The 20579-nt window shown below is 31.9% G+C and overlaps 1 protein-coding gene and 1 long non-coding RNA gene across 2 annotated transcripts; both read left to right on the forward strand.

The window, feature by feature from the left end:
- The first annotated feature begins 7706 nt into the window (after positions 1–7706).
- Positions 7707–11153, forward strand: LOC115979610 (putative pentatricopeptide repeat-containing protein At1g12700, mitochondrial). The gene is made up of 2 exons (XM_031101663.1): positions 7707–9591; positions 11133–11153. The coding sequence occupies exon 1, from the start codon at positions 8572–8574 to the stop codon at positions 9502–9504; it is 933 nt and encodes a 310-aa protein (XP_030957523.1). The 5' UTR covers positions 7707–8571; the 3' UTR covers positions 9505–9591; positions 11133–11153.
- Positions 11154–11401: 248 nt separating this feature from the next.
- On the forward strand, positions 11402–16863 carry LOC115979611. The gene is made up of 5 exons (XR_004089112.1): positions 11402–11736; positions 14818–14989; positions 16189–16347; positions 16440–16503; positions 16659–16863. It is a non-coding gene; the product is annotated as an uncharacterized LOC115979611 (long non-coding RNA).
- Positions 16864–20579: the final 3716 nt, after the last annotated feature.

A 20579-nucleotide genomic window follows, 5' to 3' on the forward strand; every position in this document is an offset into this window, starting at 1 on the left:
GCTGATTTTTTCCCAGGACAGAGGGCCACTTATGATATTTATAGTTCAAGAAATCTTACGTTGAAAAGGCAAAGTAGATACATTAGTTGCAGAGTTTGATCTAGATTATCTAGGGAAAGCTTTTGACAGATTAGAATGTTGTTCAATCATGATATCTTAATGTCATAATTTTTATGAGCTTACATCTTTTTTCAGATTACTTATGTCCCTAGCTTGGGTGAAAGGTATTTGCAATCACGCCACTAGAATACCAAATATATATATATATATATATATATCAATAACAAGCACCAAAAAACACTACAAACAATCCTTTCATCATGATTTCAAGTTCAAAAACCAAAAGCAGTAAAACCCCCAAAACCACCAAAGAATTCACCATCTCTCTTTAACCACCTGCCTCTTCTCTCACTCCCGCTTTAACCACCAGTCTCACTCTCATCATCTCTTCCAATGAAAGCACACAATTCCTCCTTAACAACACTAACTCAACATCCATATCCCCCTTCTTCAATTCCTATAAATGAAACCCTTTCAATGCCTCAACTCTCAAGCACTAGCCAGCAAAAATCCGTTATAATTATCAATTAATAGCTAGCATTGATTGATCAAAGTTCTTTATGTGTTCCATTACTTTAATATGATTGAACCACAAATTATTTTCGAAATATTTTACAAACTATTAATGTGGCATGCTCCACATCAGCTATTAAATACATGCATCATTGTACAATAACAGCTAAGACTAAATTACTCTTCCAATGGCTACCCATTTTAGAGAAGACCTTGCTAGTTTTGTTAAAGAAGTTTTAGGAGACCCCACCAAGTACAAAATTTCAAACTATGTCATGGTCATAACATTTATTAATTTCCACAATTAAATGTTTGCTAAAAATTAAAAATTCCAAACATGCGTAACTAAATGAATTACAGTAAACATTAAAAAATATTGTCTGTAAATCACATCTATCACTTTTACTTTTAGTTAACTTTGTAACATGGTAGAGTGCTCCTAACTGTCCACTGCAATGTTGTCACAGGTATGAAAGGAGACACCAAAAAAATTGACAAATTTTCATGATGGTAACAGAAATTGCTTTCAATGCAGTATCTATACATTCATGCGGTTAGTCCAAAGTCTTTTGGACTCTAGAATTCCAGTCAGGTTTCTGCGATTACTTTATTTTTTATTTATTTATAATCCTGCCACTGTAATGACCTCAGAGAACTTATAATTTATATCTCATGGCTGGAACTATATTCCTGATTCACAGCAAGCTGTGAATCTTTAGTCTTAGTAGTAACTCACAACTCACCAGTTAGAACTATGGCTTTGATTGGGACGTTATCTCAAAAATCTTGTCATTGGCACTATAATGATGAGACATTACAATCTATGTTTCTAGTTAATTCCTTCATTTAGGAACTAGGCATGGAGTATGTGTCCAGAACTAAGATGTGGGTTGCAGGATCTTCCTAATTTGATAATTTATTTTTTAAATTATTATCTTTTTTACTCATGATTATTTTTAGAAGTATGAAAAGAGAGAGAGAGCTTAGATAGCAAAGCAAACAAGTCTAGTCAATGACTAAAGGGGTGTTTGTTAGTGTTGTTTAAATAACAGTTTTCAATGTTTAAACAACATTACATGTATTTTCACACATTTTTTCACCCACACGTATTTCCACAAAACAACAACAACGTTACTAGACACCTTTTCCCAAATGTGCCCTAAGTGTCAGTTAGTGCCAAATATGAGTAAATTCCAAATCAACTTTCGAAACAAAGTTAACAAACAACATCCAAATCTCCTATCAAAATAATAAATAAATAAAAATCCTAAATCAATTAATAGCATTAGTGGATTAGTAACGATGAATAAAAACTAAAGACAAATCATGCGTTGATAGGCAAAGAAACGTTAATAATCCGTTTATTAGTAGTAAAATCAATTTAGAGAATGGCCGGTACTGTTTCTTCTTTGGGGTTTGTTTAGTTGCCCTGGGTTCTTGTGGTTGATTAGTAAGAGAAGAAGCCAGATAAACCAAAACTGAAGCGTGATAGAGAGAAGCAGAGGCATAGAGAGAATTTTGTTTTTGAGAAGGAGAGGCGCATAGTGAATAGTGAATACTGGCTTTTTTCCTTCTTCTTTTTTTGCTTTAATTTTTAGGATTTAGTCATGAATTTAACAAAGTCCATACTATTAATCTAATTAGGTAATTTTTATTTTTAAATAATAAAAAATAAAAAATAGGGTTAAAATGGTAGTTTAACAAAATTTAAAAAAAAATACCGGTGAAACTTTTTTTTCCTAAAAATTAGCACACTTTCTATCTAAACATGAGAGGTGCTACGTCTACAATATTTTTACAACAAATCATAGGTGTTTAATTGCTATTGGTTCAAATTTGAAACTAACACTAAGATTTCTCTATCTTTGGAATGAAGGAAAGAATGGGTTTATAGAGTAACGGTGGAGAAAATATGAATGAAATAACATTTAATGAGAGTTAACAAAGGATCAAAGAGAATCATGAACCTAGACTCTATTTCAAACTTTGGGGAATCTGGTGCATTAAATTTGGGGGTTGGTAGGAGTGATGAGTAAGAAAAATGTTTAAATTCTTGGTTTTTCCCGTAGCTCCTATAACAATCTTTAGAATTAACTTCGAAAAATCATATCTGTCTCAATTCAGATTTGAATTGTCTCATTCTTGTGCTCAAATTGAAGCCCTAGATATCTAGTTTTTGGCTCACAAATTCAAAATATTATGAAAGATATCGATGAAATGGTGAACAGAGGTTATTTGTTGGAAAATAATTTCAGCACAACCTATATATCTATATATATAATAATAGGTGAAGCTGAGAAAAACTCAAATTAGAATTCCAAATTAGAGTTCCCAATTTTGTGCCATGTGTCTAGATTTATGTGGGGCCCACACTATAATTAATTATCAATTTAAGTTTGTGTCATATGTCCACTTAAGTTTTTTTTTAATTTTTGTGTCAAGTGAGTTAATGAGTACAAAATACTAAGAATCAAATATTAATGAACTATCCATCAATATATATATATATATATATATATATATATTAATGAACTATAAAATTTAAAATAAAAAAACTAATAACATATACTCAATAAAAATCAGTACACATTCTATCTTATTAAAAATTAGAAAAAAAATTATCATAAGTAGTATTAAATTATAATATGTGACTAATTACGTTTACTTTTTTTTAAATATATAATTTGACTAATTATTTATATTTTTATGATAAAAATTGTATTTAATTTAAATGTATCCATACATATACATGTGTTACACGCTATTTTTTAAAAATAATTTGACTAATTATTTATATTTTCATAATAAAAATTGTGTCTAAATTTATGCGGGAACCAAACTATAATTATTCACTTAAGTTTGTGTCATGTATCCACCTAAGTTTTTTAATTTTTGTATCAAGTGAGTTAATGAGTGCAAAATATTAAGAATCTAATATTAATGAGCTATGAAATAAAAAAAGAAAAAAGAAAAAACAATCACATATACTTCTATAGATGTAATAATAGGTGAACCTGAGAAAACTTAAATTTGAATTCCAATTTAGAGTTCCTAATTTTGTATCATGTGTCTAGATTTATGTAGAGACCACACTATAATTAATTATCCACTTAAGTTTGTGTCATATGTCCACTTAAGTTTTTTAATCTTTATGCCAAGTGAATTAATAAGTGCAAAATACTAAGAATCTAATATTAATGAACTATAAAATTTAAAATAAAAAAACTAATCACATATACTCAATAAAAATCACTACACATTCTATCTTATTAAAAATTAGAAAAAAAAAATTATCATAAGTAGTACTAGATTATAATATGTGACTAATTATGTTTACTTTTTTAAAAAATATATATATAATTTGACTAATTATTTATATTTTTATGATAAAAATTGTATTTAATTTAAATGTATCCATACATATGCATGTGCTATTTTTAAAAAATAATTTGATTAATTATTTATATTTTTATAATAAAAATTGTGTCTAAATTTATGCGAGAACCACACTATAATTATTCACTTAAGTTTGTGTCATGTGTCCACCTAAGTTTTTTAATCTTTGTATCAAGTGAATTAATGGGTGCAAAATATTATGAATCTAATATTAGTGAGCTATGAAATAAAAAAAGAAAAAAATAAAAAACAATCACATATACTCAATAAAAATCACCACATAACAAAAATTACTACACATTCTATCTTATTAAAAATTAGAAAAAAAAATGATCATAAATATTATTAAATTTAGGTAAAAATTTTAATATGTGACTAATTACGTACATTTACTTTAAAAAAAAATAATTTGACTAATTATCTATATTTTTATGAAAAAAATTATGTTTAATCATAAATGTAACTATATGTATGCATTAATGGATGTGTTACATGCTATTTTTTAATAATAATTTGACTAATTATTTATATTTTTATAATAAAAATTGTGTTTAATTTTAAATGTATCCATGTGTTTGCATGCGTTACATGCCAGTATATATATATATATATATATATATATATATATATAAGTAAAGCTCAGAGAAAATTCAATTAGATTTTAATTGGATTTTTAATTTTGTGCCACATGTACCTCCTAATTTTTAATTTTTGTGCAAAATTCAATTAGAAACCAAACTGAGAGTCCAATTTTATCCCACTTATCTTGTTATTTTTCTTAATTTTGTTGCAAAGTATTTATATTGAATTCAAAAACCAAGGAGTCAAATGAAACAAACCTTAAATGAAACTCTAGAGAAGAGGGAAAAAACAGAGAGAGATAAGAGAAAGGGTCAACTCTTCATTAGCTTCTGTATATATTTAAATTTCAAACTCTTTATGTTTATACAAGACTCTTCATGTGTATCTATACAGAACAACCCTATAAATGAGATAATTCTATAGTCATGAGCCTTAACCATAGTATGGTAAGGCAACACAATAACAATTTGTTTTTAACTTTTACACAAGGCCAGCACAACACGTAGTCAACTAAGTCTCATTGAGAAAATTGGAGGTGCTTATTCTGATTTTCCATTTTTTTTTCTACGATTTTTTTTTTTTTTTTTTTTAATTTTTGGCTACTAATTATGTTGTTTTCAAAGTGGTTCCGTTGTTGAAGAAAATGGAACAATCACCGCCTATTATGGTGATGGTACAAAGACGAAACAACTTTTGATCTTCACTCCTTTTTTTTCTTTTTCTTTTTTGGGCCTAGATAACATATATCCACTTTTGGTTCAACATTTGGAGAGAGACATCAAAGAGGCAGAGGTTTGGAAGGCCTATAGAAATATTTGTTTTCATAGTTTTACACTTTTACTCCTACTTCCTAACATTTTCTTTTATTATACAAACTAACCTCAATTCACAAGAAAATGCTTGAAATCATTATTACCCTTTTTGTTTTCTAGGTTGTTGGATAACTCTTTGTTTGTTTGTTTGTTTGCTTTTCTTTTTTTTTTCTTCTTCTTTTTATTTTTTATTTTTTTTATTTATTTTTTTTTTTATATAAGTTGAAATGGATATCTACTGTGTTACCAATTTGTTAATGTTGCAGCTAAGAATTTGACTTAGTTTGCAATTCATCAAAGTTAATTTTGCAGCTCTAGAGCAATTTCCATTGTTATATTTCAAATAAATATATTATTGTAATGGGTTGACAAATTTTTTTGAATATATCGCTGAAAAAGTGGTAGAACTCTTTGTATATTTAAAGAATGCATTTTTTCACACTTTATGTTGCATTAATATTTTTATTTGAGACTTTAAAGACAAACTCGAAAGGAGTAAAAGAAGTAGTCGTCACTAATCTTTTTTGAGTGAAGACTGAAGAAATCTAATCTTCTTGGAGTGAAGAAGTCTATGGAGTAAGATCCATCGGCTTTGATTTTTTATTTTTTGTGTGTGTTTCTTTTATTTTGGAATAAATAGATTCGTATAGTAGAAAATTTATGTTTATCTTATTTTTGTATACATAGATCTGTATAGTAGTGAAAGATTGATGAAATATAAGTTAGGTCTCACATTTGTTATTCAAATATTAACAATAGCAACAATACTATTAGTAATCAACATTTTTTCAAGAATAATAATAATAATAATAATAATAATAATTTAATAATCCTACAAAAATATTGACACAATTATTCAATTTTTCCATTTCAATTATAGTTCAATGTTTCTGTGCGTAAGCACGGGTTACAAGCTAGTCTATATATATAATAATAGTTGAAGTTGAGAGAAACTCAAATTAAAATTCTAAATTAGAATTCTAATTTTGCACCATGTGTCCTAAATTATTTATTCTTAAAGAGTTTTATTTCTTAATTTTAGAATTAAATGTGGAATCACATCATAAATATTTATCCAAATGAGTTATTAAGTAGAAAAACCAAAGAGTCTAGTATAAATGAATCGTTTAAAAAAAAAAAAAAAAAAAGTGCTTCACAATAATTTAAAAAAAATGGAAAATTTACATTTTATACTTAATAATATCTTTACAAAAATTTTCAATTGTTCATAATCACATATAGTCAGACTCAAATTTTTTTTTTTTTGTTAATTTGTTTCTCTAATTTTTTTTTGATAATATTAAATATATAAAATTGTTCAAGATATTATTAGAAAAAAGAATTGTTCAATATGAATGTGTAAAGTTAATCGGTTAATATATTTAATATTATTAAAAAATTAGAATAACAAATCAATAAATAAAAAAAAGTGGTAGGGTGGCTCATGATTCGGTCCACTTTGGTCAAGTTTTTTCTAGTTTGGTCTATTTTGGTCTATTTGGTCTAATTCAGCTCATTCAGTCTACTTTGGTCCATTTCGATCTAATTCAATCTGATTCAGTTCATTTCGGTCTATTTAGGTATATTCGGTCCACTTTGGTTCATATCGGTCTATTTCGATCCAATTTGGTCTTCTTTAGTATATTTGGTCCAATCTGGTTCACTCTATTTTGGTCCTTTACGATGAAAAAAATTTATCAACACTGGTTTAAGACAAGGGACATGATCAATGAACTTAACACATATCATTTTTTAAGACAGATTTCACTTTTTTATTGGGCTTAGAAACACCAACTAGGTGAAACATCTTTTTATTGATTCAATCATCTTCTTTGGTTTATTCCTTATTATCCTTTTTTTTTTTTGGTAAGAAAGTTCCTATCATTTTATGAAAACACTTTTTTTATGAATATTATTCTGTATAAGGAACCTGAAACAACAAGAAGAATCCAATGCAAACAAGAATGAACATTTATGTCTCTTTTCTTTTGGTGTGAACTTGTGATGGCTAAGTATTATACTATTATTAAAATAAAATTAATAAGACAAAACCTGATAGGATAAAGACTTGTATGGAGGAAATGAAAGGAAAGGTCAGGGCTGAAACAGTGGGCGGGCTGGGCTGTGAAATTTTTTAAAGGTAAAATAGTCTTTTTGTTATTTGGTGAGGTGTCAAAGATATAAGCCATTAGATTAAATCTATGGCTGAGAATTTAGGTACTGCAACTGTCCGGTTAACACATATCATGTTTTTGGACAGGTAGAAATACGCCAAGTAGGTGAAACATCATATACCTACCTTCTCATCAAAAGAGAGAAAGGGCTCTGAACGAAGTTCGAATTCCTTGCTTCGAAGCTAAGCCGACTCCAAACCCGAAATGGGTAAATCAACATCCTCTCTGCTTCTTATATGCAATCGTTTGATTATTAGATTAAGCCTTCCATTTCGTGCTTTTCCTTCTCATTATTGTTCTACTATTAGAGAAAATGCGAAAACCCCATATCAGAAACGGAATCAGTTGTTGAAATCTGTGAGAGATCACTGCAAATTTGGAACCTTTAAGAATCTTGATCATGCCTTAGGTCTGTTTGATACAATGCTTCACATGCACCCTTTGCCTTACATTTTCAATTTTAATCAATTGTTGGGTGCGATTGCAAGAATGAAGCATTTCTCTAATTCAACGAATGGAATCATTCGGAATCTCTCCCAGTGTTTATACTCTCACTGTTTTGATTAATTGCTACTGCCGTTTGAGGCGGGTCGATTTTGGGTTCTCTGTCTTAGCAACATTTTTGAAACTTGGCTATCAACCTACCCAAATTACTCTAAACACTCTTGTTAATGGTCTCTGTTTTCAAGGTAATATTCCTGGAGCTGTGAGGTTGGTAGATGAAATGGAGAACAAAGGGTACCAACCTGATGCAATTACTTGTGGAACAATAGTAAACGGTCTGTGTAAGATTGGCCAGACTGGTGTGGCTATTAGGTTGCTCAGGAAGATTGAAAAAAGGAATTTTGCACAAACTGTGGAGCTGTATAACACAATCATTGACAGTTTATGCAAGGACAAATTGGTAACTGAGGCTTTGAACCTTTTGTCTGAAATGATGAATAAAGGCATTCAGCCAGATGTTGTCACTTACAATTGCGTAATTCAAGGACTTTGCAATTCTGGCCGGTGGAGGGAGGCTGCAACCTTGTTGAATGAGATGGAACAAAGGAAGATCATGCAATGTGCGAAGCTTCAACATACTGGTGGACACACTATGCAAGGAAGGGCTGTTGAGTGAGGTAGAAAAAGTTTTTGAAGTGATGATTCAAAGAGGCATTGATCCTAACCAAGTCACTTACAGTCCTTTGATTGATGGTTATTGTTTGCAAAACCAAATGGATGGGGCAGTTAAGACATTAAATATGATGGTTGAGAAGGGTTGGTCACTCGATGTGATTAGCTATAACATATTGATCAATGGATATTGCAAAAGTAAAAAAATTGATGAGGCAATGTGTATCTTTCATGAAATGTCCAACAAGGGAGTGATTCCTAATGTTGTGACTTACAACACTCTTATCGATGGGTTTTTCAAAGTGGAGAGACCCCGGGCTGCACTGGAGCTATTCCATAAGATGCAAGCTTGTGGCCAACATCCAAATCCCCAAACCTATAACATCTTGTTAGATGGATTTTGTAAGAATAGAAGAATTGTTGAGGCAATGACATTGTTTCAGGAGATGGAAGAAAAAAAGTTGGACCACAATATTGTGTTTTACAACATCTTGATTGATGGTTTTTGCAATGTTGGGGAACTTACAATTGCAAGAGAAATCTTTAGCGGTCTTTTTGCAAAAGGGTTGCAACCTAATGTTCGGACTTACACTATAATGATCAATGGATTTTGCAAGAATGAACTAATTGATGAAGCAGGTGAGTTGCTTGAGGAAATGGATAGCAACGGTTGTTCACCTAACCATCACACATACAACATATTAATCCAAGGGTTATTGCAACATGGTGACACAGCAAAGGCAATGAAATATCTCAAAATGATGGTTGACAAGGGATTTTCAGCAAACGCAACAACTACTGCCATGTTTATTGACTTGCTGTTGTCTAATCAAGTAGATGAAAATATTTGAGAGCTGCTTCCAAAGTCTGGGTGAAGGTTATTTAGTTTCTCAAGATCAAAGACAACTTTTATATTTTAACCTATCACTAGTCATTATGTGAGTGGTATATTTGCTTTGAGTAAAATTCTATACTTCTTACAAGATGGAATTTCTTTTCATTTATGTGCCCAAGATTGTTTATTCCTTTTACTGTTCAATCTTTTGTTGCAATTTTCTTGTGCACGCTTGTTGTTGCTAAACCTTTTGACTAGCCATTGGGTGTATTATATTGCCCTCTTAGGTGGATACTCAAGAGTCCTAGTTTGAGACTAGATTCATAGATCTTATTTCTTGTACTAGTTAGCTATACTATGTTCCAACCATTATTGAAAGTTTTCCAATCATAAAAACTAGTATTCCAATTCAAATATAGCCTAAATATCAAACCTTCAATAGGTATCCTCCTCTACCCAAACCAACCCCAAAATTCTTAAATGCTTAGTGATTAGGTTCTGGACCAAATTATATCTTGAATCAGTTTCAGTTTTACAAAAGTAATCCAGTTGTAATTAGCTGATCAAATTTAGTCTTAAAACACGTCATGGGTGCTTGCAACTTAAACTATTGTTTTAAAACAACTATGGATTGAGTTGTCAGACCTATGCAATATCAATCAGTTTAAGATATTTTCTGTTTCACTTTCATATCTTTTAGTTTCCTTTTGTCAAAATGCTAGATGAAGTTTGTGTCAACCCTTACTAATTTTGATTCCTGTCCTATTTGCACTTACCACTATTTGAGTGTTACTAGGGGTTCTTGAAACTTTATTCATTTGAGGGTATATAGGATAATAGTTTTAAAGTAAGAATGCCATCATTAGTAATTTTATTTCTTTTATATCATACAGCAGTAGTGAAGCAAATAATAATTAGTTTGGCGCTTTGTTTGCTTCATGCCTCCCTCCCTTTGGGATAAAGCCATCTCTACAATGGAGAAAATTTATTGTTTTACTTTGTACTGTAATCATATAAACATATTGACTAATGATTAATGGGACCTACTAATGTTAAAGTGCATGGGAAATATTGAAGATTTTTTTTCTTTTTTTTCTTTTTTTTAGGTAAGAAAGGCTAGAATTGCCTTGTAGACATGCCAATCTGTCCTTATTCTAGAAAATGATAGTAATAGTATGAACTATGAAATCTTCAGATATTTCCTCTTCTGTAGACAATTGACTAAGGGATGTTAAAACCAAACCATGTTTGGGGATGGTATTGAGTGAAAATGGTTAAGGTTGTGGAGGTTCAATAGTTAAAGAGAAATCTATTAATTTGTTTGGAATATTTGTACAAAAGGCACTACTTATTAGATCTGCAAGAAGGAAAAAAAATAATTATACTAAGCTTGAGCCTTGTGTTTTGGCTTGGAGATCATTATCATAAATATTGTACATCACCTCCATCCCTACATCAGTGGAGGATAAAACTGACTAATGGGGGTAATGATAATTGTAAGGAATATCTTGATTTTTCATTCATTTTTGCAAGGGAAGTTATAAAACTTGTGGTGTTTTTGGTACAAATCTGTTTTTTAGTGAATGCTCATCAATGTTGAGGCTGTCCCAGTCTTCTGCATAATTTTTATTTTTGCACTTGTAGGGAAGCCTTTGATAGGCAACAATAATTTATAAAGGGGAAGCTAAATCAAGGCCTTGTGAAACGTATGAGCTGACAAGGTATTCTGTTAGTGTCAGATTGTAGATCAAAGAATAAAATATAAGCAGGGCTAGGTTTTGTTTGCAGAGATCGAGTAAGACAAGAATTTTAGCTAGCTACTAAGGTGGCGATCATCTGTTTGGCTGTGAAAGAAGCTCTGGAGGCAACAAAAAAGGAGGGATTTATAAGTTTATTACTCTTCTAGCTAATGTTGAAGCAGTGGTCTTATGGTAGAATACAAGGCTTCCTAGATAGCAAAATGCAAGTAGTCGTGATGGATGTATGAAACAGAGGCTGTCAAATGGAAGGAATATGGTTAAGAAATTAGAATGTTCAAAAACTACAAGATACTTGGGGGGCATGTTTTGGGAGTGGCTATCCTTGATAATGGGTGTCATTGTATTGGGGCTATGATGGTAGGCTATCATCTAGTCATGCTGATAAAAATATTCAAGAATTGCTTCAGAAGTTTGTGTGAAGGATTTTTAGTTTATCAAGATCAATATCAGGGACAACTTTCATATTTTTACTCATCACAACTCAATATGTAAGTGACGTGTATTGGCTTCATATAAAACAAGTTGATATATCTTTCCATCCATGTCCATAAGACTATTTGTTCCTTTAACAATTTCATCTTTTGTTGCTATTTTGTTGTGCACTCATTTTATTGCTTTGAACCTAATTTCACCAATATTGTTTTTTAAATTTTGGTTGATTGGCAGTTGCTAAGTGTTATCCTGTAAAGTGTGGCATTTTTGTAGTTATATGTCCATTGGCTACTAGAATTAATGTGTTTGAGACTCACATCTAGTGATTCCCTTTCTGTGTTTATAGATTATCTTCTCTTATGTACATAGTTTTGAGTTTTCTTTGTACTTTGTTTGCTGCTTTGTGTCCTTTTTGCATGAAGTAGTCCTTCTATTTTCAATAAAAATTTTCTTATTAAAAAAAAAAAAGTCTAGCTGTTGCATGTTAAAATGTAATTCAATAAACTATATATTTTGCTTAAACGTTATATATTATTCTCTATGATAGGGTGCTATGAATGTCTTACTCATATTTCTAAGCTGAACGTAGCCTACTTTCATAGGAACCGATTTAGACTAGTGTAGCTTGAATAGCTTCTCAACTTAAGGAAGTTGCTTCTTTGTCCATCAACTAGAAGATAGGAAATTTAGATTTCATTCTGGTACAAAAGTAACATGATAGTTTGTTGATCATGAAATCCAATGTCAATATCTTTTATGAATGTGGTAGATGCTTTAATGGAGCAGCAACAAGACCCCTACAAAAGAGAAAAAGAAACATGAAAACTGTTTTTTATTTGGCATGTAACAGAAAAAGTGCTGACATTGGAGCTTTATGCTATGGTTGTTTTTTACTTTTTTTGAAAAGTTAATGAGTTTTATCTCAAATGACACTTCCTCCTCCTTTAATTATGGGATGGAGGGTAAGGTCTTGGGTTCAACTGTTCAAGATCCACGAGGTGTGTGTTTAACTTATCAATAAAAACAATTTGTTATTGTGAGGAATAGATTTGGCATTTTGTAATGTTAAAATTTAAGGAAGACTAGTTACTTAGTGAATAGCTTATTTACCTAGCAGTTTACTAGCCATTTAAGTAACCTCTTATGATTGTCTATGTAAGGGGCTCTAATATAATACTCCTGGTTTTGGAATTTTTTAGAAGAATTGCATGCAGCTTGACCTTTAGGTGTGATACTCAAGAATACTAATATATACTTGGTTCATAACTTCATATAGCTTCTTTCTCACTACAGCTAGCTTTACTATGTTCCAACCATCATTCAAAGCTAACCTATCACAGACCGCTAGTTGTCCAAATCACATGTGACCATCCAGATCGGACTTTATATGTGAAAGACCCAATATTTATTTGCCAAATGGACGATTGTTGCGTGTCACACAAAAAAAGGGTTTTGAACAGTTGTGAAATGAAAGTAGGGAAAAATGGAATTAGTTTGATGCTTTTATGAAATGATAGAAAGTTTATTTGCAATTGGTGATATTATGTGGGAAGGGGAGGAGGTACTAGTTGAGCTTGAGCTCATTGGAAGGAGAATTGACAAGTCTTTGTAAGTATTTGGACTTACATCTAAATTTTGAGAAAAGATCTGTGATGTTTAAAGTCGATGGACAAAATCTCTAACAAACTCCACAACTGGAAGGCCAAGCTTTTAACCAGGCTGGTAGGCTAACTCTAATTAATCCCCTTTATATCTTTTCTTGTTTAGAAACTCTTGATTGGAAAACCTGTGAATTCTGATGGGGTCATATTGGCAGTAAAAGGAAAATTCCAAAATCCTCACTACAGCAAGCTTTTTGAGTTGAAAAACTCGATGCTTGACTTGGAGAGGGGGGGACCTTGGGTGTAGGAGCAATGCTGGGTTTTATAATTCCAAAATTCCTTTCTATATGAAACACTTAGGGCCTATCTGGTAGTGTGTTGAAGAGCCTTCTAAAGAGCTTTTAAGTTGAAAATGATTAAGGTTGTGGAGGTTCAACAGTTAAAGAGAAATCTATTAATTTGTTTGGAATATTTGTACAAAAGGCACTACTTATTAAAATTGCAAGAAGGAAAAAAAAAATTATACTAAGTTTGAGCCTTGTGTTTTGGCTTGGAGATCATTATCATAAATATTGTACGTCCATCCCTACATCAGTGGAGGATAAAACTCAATGGGGGTAATGATAATTGTAAGGAATATCTTGATTTTTCATTCATTTTTGCAAGGGAAGTTATAAAACCTGTGGTGTTTCCGGTACAAATATGATTTTTAGTGAATGCTCATCAATGTTGAGGCTGTCCCCAAGCATCTACTCACATGCATGTAAAACACTTATATTTATAAATAATAAATATAAAAAACTGGGTAATATTTTTGTACAAATTTGTGGTAAAAACTAAAGTTTGTTGTAAGACAGAAGTGGACTGGGTTGTTAACGGCATCATTGTTTTCTGGTTTCTCTGAGTTGTTACAGGCTTAATAGTTCCTAGATTTATCTTACAATTGTGTCACCTCGGAAATACTATCCATATTTGGACTTAGTGTATGTTTTAAAGAAATCTTTTTCTGAAGGGATCTATTGTACTTCTGTAAAGAGATTCATACAAGTTGAATACTGTCCTCTACATTTTGGTTTGAATAAAAATAGGCATAAATTTGTAACTTCCTAAGTTGCTCTCTTGCTATTAGGTAAACACCATACTGCTTTCTTGATATGATAAATCTATGTCCTCAGGTGTTCATATTGTCTTAATTATTAACTGGTAGAGGGGTTATACTATTACTGTAAATCATGCTCAGAACCCTTTGGAGCATATATTAATGCATGATGACCCATCTATTGCTAAATATACATTTTCTCGAGACTACAAATGTGGTATAGCTGGTGTGAGTCTTAAATTTTGACTTTAGTATGCTTTTGTATCATCTACATTCTATTTTTAGTGTTGGATTTGAAGCTTAATTTCTCCATAATCTCTCTCTCACACACACCCACAACCACAGTATTCATGTGCCTAAGATTTATTTCCTATTCTATTAAGAGATGATATTTAAAGATTTTGATTTTTTTTTTCTTCGGGAACTCAACCCTGCAGGCATTGGTTGGAGAAAACTATGGAGGAAACTTGCATATGTCATTGAAGGATTAATGCTACACTTATTGTGTGATTCTCTGCTTGATTAACCTCGTTCCAATGTCCAAGCAGTGCACTGTGCAATTCATGAGGGATAATTACCTTTAAACCACAAAGCAAAATTTGGAGAGTGGTAAGATTTCTTGAGAAATATACTTACGAATTTTCTTAATGATTTAAATATATTTATATATATATATATATATATATATATATATATATGTATATGAGTTTATCAATGCATTCCCTTGGTCAGTTTTCTAATCATTCTAAATGTATGTGCATCATACATTGAAACTTGAAATTTTATGTTGCAATCATTAAGGATGGTGCTTTTGTGGTGGAAATACATGCCAAGATTTACGGAGGATTATGTCCATTCTATGTACTCGGGGTTGGCTACGTAAATTTTATGAATCTTTTTGTCTCTCCACTTTATTTCTGACTAATATTTTTATTATATTGAAATCTTCATGTCCTACCCCATAATATTTTATTCTTTACTGATGTAGGTTTTCTTTTATTTTTAAATGTAATCATTTACTTTTATTTTCAGATTCAAGTGGAGAAGCATTAAAAGAAACTAAACATGGATGTTTAGTTACATGTAACCTTTACATCATTATGTAATTTATAGAGTTGTGATTTGTATTTTTTATATTAAAAAAAAAAAAGTTATTGTGATTTTTTCCCCTACTATTCATCAAAATTTTTATCCTTTCCCCCCCTCTTTGTTAAATAAATCACTAAACTCATCTGTGGTAATGTGATTTTAGCCATCAAAATCTTTTAACTTTTAGCTTTAGGGATGATCAATTAGCAATTGCTCAACTGGCACTTCCTTCTCCCATAATAATTGGTTGGAGGGTGAGATTGTGGGTTCTAGACCCAATGAGTATGTGTAACTTACCAATTTAAAAAAAAAAAAAAAAAAAAAAAAAAAAAAAAAAAAAAAAAAAAACAAAGCTTTAGAGATGCAAATGAGCCAAGTTGAATAGTGCTAGTTGACTATTTATAATTCAAAGACCTTGAGCTAAATTGTTGCCAACAATCAATGCTTAATTCAGATTGTTAAAGTTTGATAAGATAGCTAGATCTGCTCGGTTTGTTAAAATCAATCACTGATAGCTTGTGTCAATTTTTTATTACTGTGTATTTAAAATTCAAAAGATCTTAGAATATAGTTGATTGTACTCTATATTTGATAACATAACCTGTCAATTTGAAATACATGTCCTTTAAGCCTTTTTTGTTCACACACACACACACCCTGACTTTTACCCTATTCAGGGCTTTTTGTTTCTATAAATCTTATAAAATTTTGGATGACAGAAAACCATAAATTGGAGGCCTGTATGAAAGTGTTCTGCTTGCGAGCCTATGAGCCAGACAAGACAGTTCAAGCATTGAGTTCGTTTTCGAAACAAGCTATATTAGGCCCAAGCTTCAGCTTCATTAACTTCATAACTGGGCCTAATCCAAGCATAACAGGTTCACATTCCAACTCATGAATAAATTAAGTTTATTATATTTGTAGGTAAAATTAGAGACCTTAATTAAATATTTTTTTTGTCCTGTTGAAGTTCCTGAGACAGAGATGGGACCTCCCTGATAAGATTCTTACACCCTCTTGGAAACATTTACAAGGTTCGTCATTAGGCTTAATTGTGAGTATTTGAGTAAAGACATGTTCTAAATTACTCAAAATGCTGGATACTATGTGATATCCAAGATCATCTTATTCATAAAGTGCATTTGAGTAAAGACATGTTCTGAATTACTTGAATTTTTTTTGCTTACAGTTCTGTTGGTGTTGAAGTGCATGGCAGTTAAGTTATTGGAAATACTTGATTGTAGTAACTTGTGAATTGCCGCTGCCTCTCCTGCTTCAAATCTGCACCTTGTGTTGAAGTTCGAAAATCTGTGTATTTAATACATGAAAGTCCTGTCTGAAATTGTGAGCTCTGGTTCCATTTAGTTTTGTTGGGTTTAATATTTTGTATAGTATTGCACAGGTCGTAAACTAGAGGTGAAGTTAGTTACTCATTAGTTTCCTCATATCCGCTTGCTCTCCTTAATTGGGTGATTGCAGGCACTTCAAATTATCAAAAAATGAAAGAAAAAAAGAAAAGAGCAGGCACTTCGGATTGTATGATTGCCAATAGGGCCAAAAGGCTCTGCAGTAAAAAGGATAAAGGTAGGTTTTCCCTTGCTCAATTACTTGTAAATATAAATCTTGTATTTGACTCGGGCATGATATGATTATTGTTGTTAGATTTTGAAATCCCATAATGTATATTACTTGTATTAGTTTGACTCAAGTGTTATGATGCATGTAAAAATTAGACGTATCGACATAATTTGACTATGGGATTCAGTTTTAATTGTCTCAAATTTTAACATACTTTGACATTTGTTCCATTACGGAATGAAATAGTAGGTGTCATATTGTTGAAATGTAGACTCTTTTGTTCCATTATGGATTCAGTTTCAATGCCAAAACATTGCATGCAAGTTACGACTTACATTACGTGTCTTGATGACTTTTTCAATCTTTACTTGCGTAAATACTGGTTAGTGTGGCTTTGGCCTTTGACTTTGTACAAACATTTCTTTGTTTTTTCCCATGTGTTCATCACTTTACACAAATAAAAGTGCCCACGTGTTTGTGGTCATTCTACTGATAGACACCTATGATTCTCTCTCACCAAATTCTTGGCTTAAAGGTGGTGGTGATATTCTTTACCTTCTTAAGGCTGCGTTTGGTTCGTGTAAAAGCATTTCCGGAAAATAGATATTTTCCGGAAATGCTATTTTCCGGAAAAGAAAATATTTTCATGTGTTTGGTTGCATTTTAAAAAAAATTTCGGAAAATATTTTCTGATGTTTGGTTGTGTTCTTGAAAATACCATATAAAATACATTTTCTCCTTGTTGCTCACATTTTCTCACATTTTCTCGATTACCAAACGAATACATTCCTCAAATCACAAACAAAGCCCAGAAAAAATCATCAAATCCGGACAAACGAAGGCGAGGTCGCAATCGGTGAGATCGCAATCTCGATCGGCGCCATCGGTGAGATCGCGATCTCAATCGGCGAGATCGCGATCTCGATCGGCGCGATCGCGATCGGCGAGATCGCGATCGCAATCGAAGCTTCGCGCGATCACGATCGAAGCTTCGTGCGATAGCGATCGCGATCGACGCTTCGCGCGATCGCGCGATGCGTCGATCGCGATCACGATCGACGCCGATTGACATCGCGCGAAGCGTCGATCGCGATCACGATCGACGCCGATCGGCGCGGTGTCTAGATCGGTCTCTCTCTCTCTCGCTGCGAACGATCTCTCTCTCGCTGCGTTTGGTCGTGTGTTTCAGGTGTTTTGGCTGAGTGTGTTTCTCTCACAGCTACGGAAATCGTTTGAAGGTAAAACAAGTCTGTAAAATGATTTCCGGGTCAACAAGCGTAAATTTTGGTCAAACGGAAATGATTTTCCGGAAAATCTATTTTTCGTAGCTGCCAAACGCGTGGATTTTACGGAAAATAATTTCCGGAAATGATTTTCAGTCAATTCAAACACAGCCTAAGTTACATGATTTTGGGCAAAGATTAGCAACTTAGATCATGGTGAGGACCGAGGAGGGTTAAATTAATACTAGCAACATTATATTTTAAAATAATTATATTGAAAAATATGTGATATTTTTTAATTAATGAATTGAAAAGAAGAAAAAAATTGAAAGGAAAGACATAGACAAGAAATCAATACCATCAACTCAGATTTTTCTTTTTCTTTTTTTGTTTTTTTAATAAAATTTTTATGTTTTATATCATTGCTAATGTTTTATGGTGAATGGTAAAACATGTCAATTTTTTAGGGGGTAATTGTAGTAAACCCACCTGTGGTTTGATCCAAATTCAAATTGCCTATTCGTGGTTTGAAAAGTATCACTTTGCTCACTTGAGGTTTGCTCTGTTTTTCTCCTGTAGTCCACCTCCGTTAAAAATAAGGGTAAATATGTATTTTTACTCCCATTTTATATCTCTCTCCTCCAAAACAAAAAACACATACAAAAACAAGAGAAAACGAGATCAAAAAGTTAGGGTTTGTAAAAATTAATTAAATCTGACTCTTTCTAACCTTTTCACCATGTCTCTCTCTCTCTAATTATTTGCTGACATTTGATTATTTGCTGCTTACCTTACTTGGAGTTTGAAGTTAAGCTATATGTGTTCAATCTAGCTTAAGTTGATTCAGAATAGGTTTATCATTTCGAACCCAGAGCTGTATACATGAAATCTAAATAACCTCAGTCACTAGTCAGTGTAATTGCAAAAACTAATCATTGACTAAAAGCAAAATGCAAAATTAATTAAGTTTTTCTGCCACTATTCTTAAGCTATATATGATTGGTATTTGGTGGTTAGAGATATAATATTGATTTTGGAAGGACTAGGCTCTAGAGCTCCTCCTATTTGGCCAACCGATTTGCAGGGTGTTGTGGCATTATGGGCTTGCCACACCAGGGGTGCGATGTTAAAGGTGTGTATTAGATTGGGGGCTTCCCACTTACTTTGCACAGTGAGAGGCGTCGATCTTGTTGGCTTATCAGAGCAACAAAGGTCCTTTGTTGTCTCACGAGCCCTGCTGGTCCATCGTAGGTGAAGCTTCCATTTGAATCGTTGATAGTTGGTGGATGATTATGATTTGCATTAATAGTAATTCTTTGTTGTTACCATTGTGCTAGAAGAGAGAGATGAAGAGGAGAGAGAAAGACACAGTGGAAGAGGAGAGAGAGAGTCAAATGTTTGTTATTAATTTTTATCAAAACATAACTTTTTGATCTTTTTTTCTCATGGTTTTTTTTGTGTTTTTTGTTTTGGGAGGAGAGAGACATAAAATGGGAGCAAAAATACATATTTACCCTCATTTTTAACAGAGGTGGGTTATGGAAGACAAACGGAGTGAACCACAAGTGGGTAAAGTGACACTTTTCAAACCATGAGTAGGTAATGTGAATTTGGGTCAAACCACATGGTGGGTTTATTGTAATTACCCAATTTTTTAGCTAGGTGGGCATAAATCCTATATGAAATGCAAAGTATGTCTATGTATACTGAATTATTTGTCCCATTTTAGTGACTAGTCTATTGTCAAAACATTAAAATGCTCATTTGAGGGTTACTCGTGTTTGACAAACCTCTTAATGTGAATATAGATTTATTGTGAAAATATGTGGTACACGTACTTACCACATAAGATTTATTGTAAAAATATTATGGATGTAGCAATACTATTATTTTTGTTGAATTCAAATTCTTGTGATTCTCAGATCATATTATTTAACATTTTTATTAGAGTGATCAAAATAAGTTAATATAGTATATAATATTTTTTTTAAATATATATATATATATATACATTTTTTTTAAGTCAGTGTGGTCATTGAATATATTAATTTAAACTAATTATTTTTATATATATTTTTGCTAAGTTAAAAAAAAAAAAAAAAAAAAATGGCGAGTGAGGTTTGTCCTATGACCACCCTCACATACAAGTGGAGCTGCCACTGTCAATATGAGCATCTACTAGAACAGCACGGTTCCCCACACTTGCCTTTACATAAACTCTCTGTATTTCTATTTCATACGTGCATGCACATTTTGGATAGGAGAGAAATGGGAATCATAGTGGTTTTTTCTAGCTTCTAACCTTCACC

This window comes from Quercus lobata, chromosome 3, assembly GCF_001633185.2.
Source record: "Quercus lobata isolate SW786 chromosome 3, ValleyOak3.0 Primary Assembly, whole genome shotgun sequence".
In the NCBI taxonomy this organism is placed as follows: Eukaryota; Viridiplantae; Streptophyta; class Magnoliopsida; order Fagales; family Fagaceae; genus Quercus; species Quercus lobata.

What these genes read in the sequence shown, in the direction of transcription:
- LOC115979610 (XM_031101663.1), top strand. Translation starts at nt 8,572, where the DNA reads ATGAGATGGAACAAAGGAAGATCATGCAATGTGCGAAGCTTCAACATA.